The following is a 15,323-nucleotide window of genomic DNA, read 5'->3' as shown; positions in this document are numbered from 1 at the left end:
TTTGCCAACTCCTACTTCCATACGCTTGTATGCATTATCAGGCTGGACTCAGAGGTGCCTCCATCCTCGTTAGGGCCACAGGGACATACGCACACACCGTGAGGTTGCAGGCAGCTCACCAGAGGTGCGTAAGGGCACACAGAAGAAACATGGAGTCCCACTTGGGGCTATGAAATGTCTGGTCCAAGAAAAGCTGTAAAAAGTGGCAGCTTAAGATGAATGTTGCGATGAGGTGGTCAACAGGATGGTGAGGGGGTAAGAGTGCGCAGAGTGCGCAGAGCAACGGAGGCATGAAGTGTATTCAGAGACGCTCCAAACAGGTCTGCTGTCAAGAGGTTCAGCAATTGCCGGCAGCAGCCCAACAGAGCACGGCCTAGGCACCAAGCAAAGGAGCTGGAGTTTTTCTCTGTCCCGGGCACTGGGGACCCCTGCAAGTGGCTGTGGTGAGAAGAGACTGGCGGCAGTGGGACCGTCTGAGCAGGAGACCAGGTGGGAGGAAATGAGGTAACAGCAGCTGAGTGGAGAAGGGATGACCGCCGTTCTACTCACTCCGGAAAGAAAGAGACTGAATCCGGCACCCATCACTCAGACTCGGGCCGGTTACAGGAAGAGTCACAGAACGCTGCAGGACAGTCCCTCGTGGAGACTGGCTATGTGCGCAGTAAAGAGAACAACGTGTACTAATTTTATGTTTTTAATTTTATCTTACACAGAACGCTACATTCCTTGAGTGTCCCCAATTGCTAAAAGGGGAGGCAGGCTACACGTGTGCTTGGTGTCAGGAAACAGCTACCTTTGCTAAGAAATTGCCCCAGACGACGTCCATGTAGGAAAGAAGGGAGTGAGGTAAGGAAGGGGTCTGATCTCGTTAGCGCCGAGGGAAGGGAAGCATCACTCTCCTGCTCTATCGCAGCTACCAGTTACAGTTACGAAAGGAGAAACTGGCTCTGAGTACTTGGGATAAAATGTATAAACAACAAAGTCAAAAAGCCCTGAAACAAATCCCATTTTGTTTTATAATCCCCTTTGTTTTAGAAAGTAATGAATGGAAAAGAACAGACATGTGTCACTGGAATTAGGGACAAGATTGATTTTGTCAGTAAAACAGGTTTGGGGTATGAATAATGGGACTGAAGTTCACTTTAAAGTTGTATTTTAAAAACATACCCCACTGTTCGTCTTCAAGTTACAAAAATGTCTGAGAGTTATAGGTCATCTTGATGTGTGACATTAAATTATTAAACTATTTATAAGGAAATAACTTTCTTTAAAAAATCAGAATTTTATGCACAGAATTAGACTCAAGTCAATTTTTACATCTTGATCTCAAAGAAAAGGACTATACTTGAGTAGTAACAAAATGTTGCTATTGCTAATTGGTAGCCCAGTCAAGTTTTAAAAAAAGTAAGTTATATTCTTCAACAAGATATTCAAAATGGAGTAACCAGTAATTTAAAGTCCATCACTTCAGGTTACAGTTACTTTAGCATCTGACACACTGGAAGGGAACATCCACACAGAGACTTTCTTTTCATTCTACTCCCATGCAGTGCATGCAGCTAAACACAGTTTGTGAAAAGCAACCTGCTGTGCAATGCTTAGCACCTGGAGCTCAGTAAGCACAAGATGGATTAACTGTTAGTAAGAAAGGCGGTTAGCTGTGGAAAAGAGGACCTGGCAAATTCATCATGAAGAAAAAATAAAATAACGAAGGAACATACTGAATTACCTCATTATTCTATCACCTACTGTTGTTCCTCTGATATTAAATCTAGTGAAGGGAACACAATAACTAAAGTCACTCACAAAGACTTCAAAGAACCAAACACTGAAAGCATTAAGGTCACCACTTTCATCATTAATCAGCGAAATCTAAGAAAACATCTGCTTCCCTTTGTGATTTAAGGTCTAATGTGAGACTGTGTCATTCACCTAAATGTGTCTGTGAAACGCACGGAGCACTGAAGGAAGACGTTGCACTTAACACCTTTTATCTTTAAACAGATGAGAAACGGAGCAGTGACAGCGGGGAACTGCACCGACTCACCCCGCATTATGCCCCCCAGGGCTGTGCTGCTCCTTCAGGAAAGGGTAATTAAGCCCTGCGCTGACTCACCTGTCCTAACGACAGACCACAGACCACAGACCGGGCCTTTACCTCTCTAGGAGGTCAGTTCTTTCTCCACCGTTACTTTTTTTCTCTCTGCAATTTTCTTCAGTGAAGAATACACTGGAATCATTAGAAATACTGGGAGTGATTGCAGGATGACTAAAGAGATGGTGGCAAATTTAGAACACAGGAAGGATTCTGACTTTACAAATCAAGGCTGTGTTCCAGAGTCCAGAGTAGGTAAATGGAACCACATTTCTATGCGTGTAAAAAATACTATTTAGAAAAGTGGCTAACCGGTAATACCTTTAAGATTTATGGAAAAAATCTTTAGAGCATCTTGGCTGAGTCCATAACTAAAAACTTTCAAGGCTATGTGAGAACTTCAGGACACTCACTTAGATGCTTCTCACGGAGCAAAAACCCTCTTGGGTTTGGCAAAAGAAAGAGCAACCAGCCAAGCCATCCATCACACCATGAACCGTAAGACTGATCTGGCCCTGTGCGAACAGTTTATGTGAAGACCATATAAACCGAAAACCTGACCATGTTCCTTTCATGCCAAAGGCACACATTTATATTTCTAAATCCAGTATATAAAATCACCAAAGGATACACACACAACTTTTATTGTTTTTTTAATACCATGATTGGAAAGTATGTGTTTGATTAATTCTTTCTTTCTTCAATTTGGTTTCCATTTAATGTTCTATGCTCTTGCCCTAGACAAAGTTAAAGGGTATCAAGTATGTGGTGATTTAGAGAAGGACTTCATCATTTTAAACTCTGGGTATCTACCAGTAGATGCGTTTTACCACAGACTACAGTTGTGCTTCTTTCAAGATTGATTTGCTATAGAATAGGAATCAGCAAACTATGGCCCTTGGGATAAATCTGGCCAGTTGCCTGGTTTTGTAACAGCCTGTTGGCAATGAATAATTTCCAGGTTTGTAAACAGCTACATTCATAAATAGTTACATTTGCACTTTAAACAGTTACATAGGTACCTCCAGAAGAACCTCTTCGCCAGCAAAGCTAAAATATGTACTCTCTGGCTTTTTAGGAAAAAGTCGGCTGACCTTTGCTCTAGAGAGTCCCAGCTGAATTTGTACCGAGACTAGCTATCGTTAATGAGAAGAGTATTCCATTTTAAAACATTTATTTTAGTTGTTAAGACCTTTATTTTCTAAGACATTTCTTTCTCATGCTTGATCTCAGCCCCAAAGTGAAAACACAAGTCCTATTTACCTAACCAGATTAAAAATGCAAATCTTTATAAAGAAATCATTACTTTGCATTGCAAAGAACTATTTTTGATATCTTTATTAAATGTATGTCAATAATGGTTTAGTTATAAATTTTTTAGCTTTCATTTCAAAAATTAAATTTGGGACCAAAAAATTATGAGATCCACTACATAATTCTTTATATACATTAAAGTAGAGATCTAAGTATATACTTTCACCATTTTTAATTTTAGGGCAATTTCTTTACTCCAAACAAACTGATCTCAACTGGGCTTCTCAAGAGGCAGCAACAAAGGAACTTTAAGACATGCATCTTCTTAGCTGGGCACTTCACTGAAGTATGAAATGTGTTCTTAGATATGAAGTACCGAATGGTATGATTTTTACAAGGCTTTGAAAACTTTTGTCCCTTTGGAAACAGAAATTCTCAGATGTCCCATACCTACTTATAAGCTGGTAAGTTATTCTTTTCATGTTCTAAAGAAGCAAAATATCTTAAAACTTAATCTCTTAAGAATAAAAGTCAACACACCCATTCTCCAAATAGAGAAGAGAAATGGGCAATTTTCTCAAGGAAGACGGATCCTTAGAAAGGTGCAGAGATGTTAAAAATATACCTTATCTAGGTAGTTCAAGATTTAATCAAGATAGTGTTAAGGAAGCAAGAACAATACAAATTATTTAGAAAAAAATCAGAAGGAAGATTTTTCACCAAAACTGTTAGAAAATAATGCAAATTTCAAAGAAAAATTGACAGAGTTGTGAAAGTCACTATAAATCTTTACCATCACCTTAGTCTGTACATTTTTGTATATCTGTAACATTGTATTTCATTTATTTATTAAAACTGTTTCTCCCCATTCTTATAAATGGCTTATGAATTTGTCCTCGCTTCTTCAACAAGTTTCTTAAATGTTAAGAATTTTCTTCTTCTTCTTCTTCTTCTTCTTCTTCAGTAAGTTCACTACTATGTTGTACAGAATAAAAAAAATAATATATGGGACAAACTAAGGCTATATTCCTGAACTGAATATACAGAATACTAAAGAATATGTAATAATAATTTTTAAAAATCAGGGAAACCAATGTAGACTTAGACGAGGTTTCAGATCTGGATCTAACCTTGAGAGTATGAACACGAGTGTACATGCATGGCGTGAGTGAGGTCCGCTCTACGCCACTGTCCCGGAGTCCCTTGCCTCTAAAAGATTCTGCTGGTCTAGTTCAGCACCTGGGTCTCTTTGAACAATGAGACTATCAGTGCCAACTTTGTGGTAGATCCAAACCCTAGGCGAATTCCTAAAACATAAATCATTTAATATGAAAATGAAAAATAAATGATAAAGCTCAATAGTAAGGTATTATAGTTTCTGGTAATATCTCCAAACTAAGGATAATATACTCCAAAAAGTTTTAGGTTCTCTAGGACCCCCTCTCCCCACCAAATCCTCCCTTCTCACTGATGTTATATTACTGTGTTTAAAAAACCAGCCAACAATAAAATAACCTTGTTAGGTCTAGAATATACAAAAACTCTGCTTAGCACCTCTGTTTCCTCAGCTATAAAGTAGGCTTGGTATAAAAGTGTCATCATTAGCTTGGATAAAGGGTGCTGAATAATTATGATCTTTTTGCAAGTATCTAATATCTATTAAAATATATATAATGTCTTATTTAAACAAACAAACCTGGTAAGTGATATATATGGTCCACTTTACTAGAAAGCATATACTTATGTTTTATTTTCAATTATGACCTTAGCATCACTTTTAAGCTACCTAAGTACAGAAAAAAGCAAGGACGTATGTTCACTTTTATAAAGAGAAGGCCATACATGTGTAAGCCTCAAATAATTACAGACGCTGACTTTCCATCCTGGGTTTTAGAAACCATCAATTTGATTTTCAAATTGTGCTGTGGTTGCTAACCTTATCTGTACAAATTAAGGGGTGATGGTATCCCTCTGGGTCTGGAAAGAAATGAAACTAAGTCTTCCTTGTCTGAAACAGAGACTAAGAATGCTGAAGACTAATGTGTGGCAGGTAAAGAGAAGACGTTTGGTCAATCTCGAAGTACAAAAATTGGGAGGGATTACTTCCTCTACTTTTAAAAACAATGCCATTGCCAAATAAACATTCGGACTAACCCTAACTAATGGAGACTCCCAACTAAGGACACGGGAGTAAGTATCAGTAGAGGGGTAATCCTTTCCTAGCTACAAAAGGCAGTTTCGCTGAACTGCAAGCAATACTATTTGGGATTTTCGCTGTCCTTTGTCCGTCTCTATCCCCAAAGCCACTCTCCTTTTAACTGGTTTTTAAGTCTGAGAAACCACACAGACATCCTGGGTGCTTAACACAGCTATCAGTTAGTTAGTTAGTTAGTGCGTTCAAGGTGGACAAGTCCTGGGACTGAATGATTAATGGATTTTTAAAAACTCTTTTAACAATTCTAGATAGTCATAGCTTCATTTTATAGAAAAGGAACCTGAACCATACAAAAACATTACGTAATTTAAATGAGGAACTACAACTAAGCAGTAAAAACAGGATTCAAACCACGTCATAATGTTCTTGATCATTAGTTTACTACTGAAGAATGGCAGTGCTGTATTATCTATGATATCTTTCACTTGACTGAAATGTCAGAATATTTTATAAATGGTAGTATATTCAGCAAAGAAATATGTGAAATGGTTCTTCACAACTGTGTAAGCTAGGAACTTAAAGATAAAATTTTGTTCTCTGGAAAAGGGCAGAGCTTATAATGAGGTCCAATAGCATTATCTGCAGAAACAGCTTTTGAAAAGTATGGAACACAATATGCTTTGAAAGTTTTATTTTATCTTCTAAAAAACAAGATATATTCGTATGATCACACAAAGTAAAAAATGAGAAAAGTATATAAACATGTGAGAAATTCTATATATTTGGTATAATTTTTCATTTCCTGAACTGAGTTGTTTAGTAGAAATCTCAGAAAAACATAAGGTTCTCAAAGAGAACTACTATTACACCACCTTAACCCAGCGTCAGTAGAAAAGCAGAACATCAAAAAACCTGAACATGAAACAAAACAAAACCGATAAAGGGCAGGATGACTACCCGGCCAGTCTGATGGCTAAATATAACCCCGCCTTCACACACAGCCTGTTGGTCGTTCTCCACATTCCTTTCTCTTGATCTGGAAGTAGGGGAGCAAGTCTCCAGTGTTGGAGATACAGAGCAACGAGACTTTCTATTCTCCTCCTAACGCAGTCTGCTCGAAGAATGTAACACATACGATCACTTACAGTTTAACAAACTCTACACCCTTAGAAAAGCAACTGTAAAAAATGGAGCGATTCTTTTATTTGACTTCAAACAGTCCTGTGAATTGTATTTTTTATAGTTCATTTTAACTAAAAATGTACCAACCTGTCACCAGGTCCGGCTCGATACCTTGCACCTGGGATCAGGACTGGGTCGTCATCACTGTCATCTGTGTCCGGGAGAGCAGAGTCCCTGGCTAATGTCTCCTCAGGAGCCGAAGGCCCGATGGCTTCTGTTTGTGACTGAGGCTCAGGACTGGTGGGGTTTCGACTGGTAGCACCTTCAGTGCTAGTCTGCTCTGGAGTTCCTGGTTCTTTGTCTTGTTCAGACAAAGCAGGTTCTTCTGGAACCCCACAGGAACTATCAAGATTGAAGTCATTTCTTTCTCCTGAGCTGGAATCCAAGGGCTCAGATGTGAGTGTATCTGACTGTGCTGTCGGAAAATAAAGTAGAAAATGCTGGTCATGTCGGCAACACTGTTTAATCAAACTGGACGCTCTCCCTATAGGAAGAGAATTCCATAACACATCCATTTGGAAATGGCCTCTAACTCGGGAGAGAGTAACATAAATTACAGCTTCTTGTTTTCCAACATGGAGCAACTATCTAAAGGGAACAAGACAACTCACCTGTGTCTACACGGTTCTCAACTGTGCTTTCTGCAGAGGTACCTTCCTGACATGAGGTCACATCCTTTGATGGTTCTTCAAGAACTTCTGGGAAATAAATAAGCCAAATTATCATGAAATCCAATTTTTTAAAATAAAAATAAACACCGACTGAAAACCCTAGCTTTCCTCTGTGTAAGCAGCTACTAGTCCGTTTTGGATCACAGAATCTCCTGACCTTCAGATACAACCTTCCCTCAGGAAATACAAGAATGTATGTGTACAAACACTGTCCCCACTTTCTCCCAAAGCCCACGCATGGACCTTCATGAAGTCTTCGGGTAGAATTTTTGCTTTAGATTACCCCTCACAGCTGAAATTACTTGGTTTGCCTGTCTGCTAAATTTCACAAAATCTAAACCTAAAACCGAGTATTTTTCTATCCCGTTATCATGCATTTGGTATAATCTCAACTATCACGAACAAATCGTAAAGCTGACCCTACTATAAATTGTTTTGGCCACTGAAAATATTTATTTCTGTGATTTAATTCCAAGACCATTAGGGTCCAGTCTATTTTGCTCCTAACTGCATATCTGCTTGCCAGACAGTTGTTTTACACATATCTAATTATCGTGAACTCTGTAACATTGACGTACTCTTCATTTAATAAGAAGCAGAATTCATTTATTCCTTCACTCACCAAGTATTTATTGAAAATCTGTGTTCCAGGCTCTGTACTAGACACTAAATTTCATATAATGGTCATGGAAAATATTCTAGGACAGTGTTCCGAAAAAGTCCCCAAACGGCATTTCCTGTATGAAACAGGATTCACTCATACATAACCCATTCAAATTTCATTCCTTTTTCTCCCCCCTCTACAAGCTACCCATAGTCTTTGAAGAAAATCAAGGCAGATATTTTGGATTTTGCTGCTAAGTATAAAAACAGTAAAGCTCACTCAAATTAGTATTTACATCTCACATATTGTCAGGGCAATGACCACTGTTCAGACCATGGTGCCTGGAGAGACACCGTGCTTCCCTGTGACTCCCCATCTGAAATGTGTAAAGCCCCGGCTACCCACACTTGCTAATCGCTCATCAATAGTGATGCTGGGACTACTGAGGCAAAGGGAACTTATTAAAAACAAGACACAGAACTGCTGCGCCGAAGGAACAGAAAACTGGGTGGATACCCAGCCCCAGGGGTTCACAGTAACAAAAGCACAGCACTATCTTACTTGTGTCGCTGTCTCCTGGTGGCTGCACTGAGCTCTCTGGGGCCAAGGGTCCCTCCTGACCCTCAGATTTGCAGTGGCTTCCATTCCCTCTAGAACTTGAGGCAGTACTGCTCCTACCATCAAAACAAAACAAGTGGTTCCACCAAGAAGTTAATAAATATGAACTTTTATGATGATCTCTGTATTTTACAACTAGAGAAACAATAAAAAATTCATACCACAAATAAAATACAGGATTTATTATTTTAATGAGCACTCAAAAAACACCACCTTCACAGATCAAGGTGGTTATTCTAATCCTCTTTAACCGTACAAAAGAGATTTAAAAATACGAAAGGACCACCACTTCTTCACAGTTCTGATGCTTCTATCGTCAGGTATATATTTCTATTGAATTTTAATTACATAGACCCCCTTCTCGTCCTCAACACAGATGGTTCGCTACATCCCAATTCCTCCTCTTCCACAGACTTCGATCATACGTCCTTTCAGACTTTGCTGTTCTAGGCTACTCTTAAACTAATACTTGAAAAGAGACCCGGGCAGTTCTTTGGTCCTTGAACTGCCCCCTACAGGTCACTTCCACTTCTGGGCAGTCGTTCAAATATGCCAGCTGACTGCGGAGCACGGTTCTGCAGATGGCGAGGACAGCTTCATGTTTTACTGTTAAAAAACTTACCTGATAATGACTTAATCCTGTCAGCAATTTTGGTTAGACCAGAATACTAGATGGATTTAAGTAATTTTCAAAGAATATCCTGGGACAAATCATGGCATGTGTGTAAGGTGGGGGCTGAACGGGAAAGAGAATAGAAGGAAATGTACAACAAGCTGACTAAGGTCAAAATTAAATTCATAGGAATGCAATAAGAACAAGAAAAAAAGGTTAAGAGTTACAGTGTTTATAAACTGTTAATTACAGACATATAGCAGTGACTCAAGAAACAATACGAACTATCATGGACTTTTGGCCAAGATTTTACAAAAACTCTTTTAGGGTAACTGCAGAAGTCAATTTGATTTTTTTTTTAAAGGGCACCCATGTACAATAGGGTATGTTTTTAAAAGAATGCACATCTACATGGGCATCCATGCAGAGAGTAATGTCAGAAAAGATGTACACCAGTGTTAGGTGTCATCTCAGTACGATTACTGCACCCGAGTTTTTCTATACCTTTCTCTAGAGTCTGATTTTTTTTTCAACAAATCCTGTTGTTTCTTTTTAACCAGAAAGAAATATATAGCAATTTTGGTAAAGAGAAGCCAATGTGATATATAAATCTTTTTATTTTTCCATTGAGAAAGCTCTAATACAGGCATAAATAAAATGCTCAGTGTATAAAAGTTATGATAATTGAAACATGGTACTGATGTAGGAAAGTAGGAGCCATTAGTGGAAAAGATAATGTAACCAAGTAAATGTACTTAGCATATGTTAATATGGCATTTTAAATCACAGAAAAAAGAATAAATTGTTCAATAAACACTACTAGGACAAAGGAACGGTCATGTGGAAAAATCAAGCTATAGCGCTACATCATATTTCATGGCAGAATAAAGTGCAGAAGGATTGAACACACATTTTTGATATAAAATCACAGAAATATAAGAGGAAAAAAGAAGAAGCTTTCCCCCAATCCTGGGAAGGATAGGCTTTTCTAAGCGCGAGCCCACAGGCCGAAACCATGAAGCAAAACTACCGTAAGTGAACAGAAAGACAAACAACAAACTGGGGATATAATATCTGCCACAAATGAAAGACAAATGGTGTGGTCCTCACTCAATTCTGTAACAAGCAGTTCTTATAAATCAGTAAGAAAAAGATAAAACACCGCAGTAGAAAAATGGGCAAAGCATATGAAAAGCAATTTACAGAAGATGATAACGTAAAGCTGCCCCCGGGCCCATCATGTGCCCGTCAATGTGCTAAGTGCTGTGTACTTTTTCTGCGTGATCTCATTAAATCTTCCCACCAAAACTCTGAAGTAGGTTCTCTTAAATATGCCCGTTTTCAGATGAAAACACTGGGATTCAGAGAGGTTCAACGGCTTGTCAAGCTTAACATCTCAGCTCTTTGTGTGCTCTACTGCCTCATCTGTCATCAAAGAAACTCAAATAAAGCAAGACACCAAACCGGCAGAGACGAAAAAGACTGCCTTCCTGAATTCTCCTTTTACTGTTATTTTTTTTTTCTTTCATAATCAGACAAAAAAGCTCGTTACTCTGTGATGGAGAAATAAGAGACTGTCATTCGTTGCCGGTTCTTAGAGGACGAAAAGCAGCACTCAAAAGAAAGACCTTTGCCAAAAAAATGCTCGGGTAATTCTTTATAAAAAAATCAGCCTTTTCTATACAGAAACAAGAGAGGAGAACAGGAAAGACAAAGAATAACAATCTTCGATGACCTTAAATTGCATTTCAAGGAAAAGGGCCAAAGATATGCATGATTATAAGCAGCTGAGTTCCAACACTAGGGCTTGTAAAGAAATTAGAGACTCTACTGACTGTTCCGCCTTCAAATATTTATCTAGAATCCAATTTCGTCCTACCACCCTCACTGCCCTCAGCACATCTCTCCTTTCTCACTGCCGAAGTCTTTCAGCGGCCGCCTGACCACGGCCTGGTCTCTACACCAGCACCAGACAGGCCTGTCCTCACTCGCCCAGCAGACCTTCTTTGCTGCGGTTTGCTCCTTTGCTCACTCCACTTGGGCTACACTGGTTTTCTTCCAGCCCCTCGAATGTCCTCTGTCTGTTCCTGTGGCAGAGCCTTTGAACTAGCTTTCTCTCTGCCTGTAATGCTCTTCCTCCAGATTTATGCATGGCGCACTCCTTCATACCCTCCAAGATTTTGTCCAAATGCCATCTTCTCAGCGATGCCTGCCCTTGTCCTAGGTCTCCCAATCGCCTCTGACTTGGTCTATTTCCTTCCACAGCACTTAGTACATCCCACCATACTACACAATTCCCGTATTTACTGTTTATTGTCTGTCTTCCCCTGGAGTGTAAGTTCTAACAGGACAGAGGGTTTTTGCCAGGTTTTTTTCACTGATTTATTCCCTGTAACTAGAATAGTCCCAGGAATATAGAAGGATTTCAATAATATTTTAAAATACAACTTAATCAAAGATTTTAATGTAAAATACATACACACATAAACACAAATGGAAACCAGTGCACTGAAGTAAATAATATCACATATCAACATATAATTATATATTAATAAATAATATATAATAACATATTATTTATATATTATACCAGCATATAATATATAATAATATACAACTGAATATATTAATATATTAATTATACAACATAATTAATATATTGGTTACAAGATGATTAATATAATTATTACGTATTAATCATATAATTATATTAATATGCAACAGTCTATATATTAAGAATATATTATCTATATATTAAATATTAATATAGCAGTAAACGTAAATACAAAATTTTGGATGCTGTCTCAGGCAAAAGGCCATGAGACAGTGTGAAAGAATGTAAGAAGGTCACATAACTTGATTATTTAAAAATATAAAATTGAACTAGATTAACGAACCATAAGTATAATCAGGAATGTCACTAAAGAGGACCTAGACAAAATATAAAGTTCAACCTTACTAGTAATCAATTAAATAAAAGTGACAATTATCTTAAGATCAAATACATAAGTTAAAAAATAAATGAATATACTGATATTGAACACTGGGTTGGGGACCATAACATGTATGTGTTTTTCTGTGCTGCTGGGAGAAATGTAGTAAAAGCAGACCTCTTTGAAAATAATTCAGCAATATCCTTTGACCTAGATCGAATTCACCTCTAAAAGTACATCTCAGATCAATAATCTTAAAGGTAGGGAAAAGCCTGTAAACAAAGATATTCATCATTTTTAAAAAAGGTAAACAAATCCACTGCCCGGTGAAAGGGAAATGGTTAGGTAAACTCTGGTAAACCTATCTGATGGTATATCACACAGCTAGAAAATTCATATTTATGAAAATTAAGGAGAAATGTGCAAATATTTATTACAGAGTTAGGCCAAATAAATGCAGCAGAGAACAGAATATGTTCAGTATAATTAAAATTACATTTTAAAACCCCAAATCACATACACATATATGTATGTGTATATGCACGCGCGCGCGCGCGCGCGCACACACACACACACACACACACACACACACACACACACCTGTACATAGGACCAAGACTGAAAAAAAACTCCAAAATGTGAGGTTTACTTTTTGGCACTAATGGTCTATCGGTGATTAACTATTTTTTTTTTTTAATCTTTTGCATTTTTCTATGAGAAAAATATTCCAGGACCAACAACATCAGAGTCTCCTGGGAAGTTTTTAGAAATCCAAATTCTCTGATCCCACCTCAAACTTAACCCAGAGTGGGGCCCAGTAATATGCGTTTTAACAACCTCTTCGAGCCACACCAAATTTGAGAACCAATGCATTACAGCAAACAAAACACAAAGATGATGAAGTTCTAAAAATAGTATCTAGTACAATCCTACAAAATGGCTAAGAACAGCTTTACAAAAATATTAACTTACCATTCATCTGTAAAGTTCAGTTTTATTGTGCTTGTAGTTGTTCCTTCTGTGCTGTAGTGCAAACTTAAAACTGGTTCACCTGTCCCTGGTTTGGGGCTCAGCTTTTCATTATTGTTATCTGAAAATTGTGTTTAAAACATTTGAAAAAGTCTCTGAAACCAATAAAAAGATGACATTTCCTAAAATTCACAAAACTTAAATTAGGTTGTCCTTGTCATAATTCCTTCTCACGTCTGTTTACGGTTCTCACTTAAAGTTCACAAGCAAGTGTTGTAGAAACACTATTTCAAAGTGGCATTGCATCAGATTCTAGCTTAGTGTACATCATTCCCTTTGACTCAGACGGAAATTACACACATTTGAGAACCATATTAGTCCTCAGGAAATCAAAGACTATTAGGAGGCTACGAGGCATGTGATCTTATCAAGCGGTCCGAGCATTTAACGGAGCTCACAGTCGCTCCCAGTCTTACTCCCCAGCTGCTTGGGCATCCAGGATAACTGACTGGAGTAAGGGGCTGGGGCTCTGAAAGAAGTCACGGAGTCAAAACTCTGCGACAACTGAAGGCTATCGAATTCTTTCTGTTCCTACAAATTCATAGATTTATAATATAGCAAGGGAGTAGAGCCCACACTCTATGGGAGGGGAAGAAAAGAAAACAATGTGCTTTTGATATTTATAAAACTCTCTCTGCTACAAGACCATAGGTTTTGGTGTATTTCTTCTTCCTCTCCGGACTAATCTTGCAAGGAATTCGTTTTCTAAATTATGGAAATGGTAGTTTCACTTTAGGAGCCTACAGTTGATCTATCTCAACATATTAAATCTTTGTAAAATGTCAAATAAAAATCAAGACGTTCTACAGAAATTGATACAGACCACTCCAAACCCACCCTTTCCCACTCGTCCCCACCTCCCCCCGCAAAAGTACATGGATATTCAAAAAATAAAATAGAGCTTTGAAATTTTCTCTTTTTCCGTGATTAATAGCTTGGGGGGAGCATTAACATATACAGAAAACACAAACTGCTGCATAATCAAACATATAACACTTCTGCCAGTTGCTTACAGAAAGAATATTCTTCTGTGATGTATTGTTTTCTTGATACCAGTTCAAGAACGGACAGAACAGCACTAAAAACAAGCCTTCTGCCTTGGACAATAACAAGGGTAGTAACAACTTCATAAAACCAAAATTAGTTGGGTTTTTGGTTTTGAGGTGCACTTGATACTGCAATGAAGGACTTGTATCTTTTTGCATCCCTCTTGAAGCCACTGGAGCACGTAATAAAAGAATCTCACAGAACCTCGGCTCTAACTTCTATCCTGTAAGAGGGCAACTAACAAGACTTCAAATACAGAGCTGTACTACACAGGGAAAGGGACTCTGTCTGAGAGGAAAATCAAGCTGGTAACAGAACTCCGGACTATCAGTTCTCAGGTCTTTAATTCTAACTCACAGGAAATCCTCTCCTATGATATTAGTTGGTATTTGCAAATAAAAGCATCAGTGAATTACAAAGCTGGCCTCACAAATGGTCAAAAACACTTTGGATCTTACACTGCCTTTGTTATGACTATGTCATTGATATAACAAATTAACAAGCCATCGCACAACTTTCAAAGATTCGGTATTACATCCCCTGTTTTACATGAGGTTATTTTATCAAACGGCATTCTATAAAATAACTGAATTAAAAGATGTTTAGCTTTCGTAAAATTATCAAGAGTGGGACTTTTAAAACATCTGTCGTACCCTTGACCATCTTTAGAAATTTCCTGTTGGTCCTATGTCCACATACAGTTCTCCTTTACTCTTAATTACGTTGCTGATATTTTTGTCCCACTGCTGCCCAAATCAGTCATCTTTAGGCACCTAGAACTGATAAGGACAGACAGCCGGAAGACTTGAAAATGATCCAAGAAACCAAGAGGCAGAGCTGGGGCTGGTTCTTTCATTAACTCTCACAACACTTTATAAAGTGCTTTGCTATTTATTTTTCTTTTAAAGAAAAGAAGGGATAGAAAACAAAAGCAGGTGAGAGAGAATAGGAATGAATTTCCTACGTCCACCTCAGTTACAGAAGCAGAGGTTTTAAAAAGCCATTTAAATGCTATATCAAATTTTCTTTTGAGTAAAATTAAAGAGACGGAGATTTGAATGCTGTAATTACAGGAATATAGTAAACAAAGAGCTGTTTGGAGGTCAAAATGGTGTAGAAAAT

The 15,323-nt window shown here is 38.1% G+C and overlaps 1 protein-coding gene across 6 annotated transcripts in view; it reads right to left on the bottom strand.

Annotated features, from left to right (window-relative positions):
• The window catches only part of DCAF6 (DDB1 and CUL4 associated factor 6), a 141,128-nt gene that overhangs the window by 26,205 nt on the left and 99,600 nt on the right, over window positions 1–15,323 (bottom strand). For all 6 annotated transcript variants that reach the window (XM_059412353.1, XM_059412357.1, XM_059412356.1 and 3 more), the window contains 4 exons: window positions 13,098–13,215; window positions 8,523–8,635; window positions 7,298–7,384; window positions 6,774–7,101 (listed from right to left, as the gene is read on the bottom strand). In XM_059412353.1, the coding sequence (XP_059268336.1) occupies window positions 6,774–7,101; window positions 7,298–7,384; window positions 8,523–8,635; window positions 13,098–13,215 (646 nt within the window). The remainder of the gene's footprint in view (window positions 1–6,773; window positions 7,102–7,297; window positions 7,385–8,522; window positions 8,636–13,097; window positions 13,216–15,323) is intronic.

This window comes from Mustela nigripes, chromosome 10 (assembly GCF_022355385.1).
Source record: "Mustela nigripes isolate SB6536 chromosome 10, MUSNIG.SB6536, whole genome shotgun sequence".
Lineage (NCBI taxonomy): Eukaryota > Metazoa > Chordata > Mammalia > Carnivora > Mustelidae > Mustela > Mustela nigripes.
Note: the sequence above shows the minus strand (reverse complement) of the source record. Positions and strands in the feature narration are given on the sequence as shown.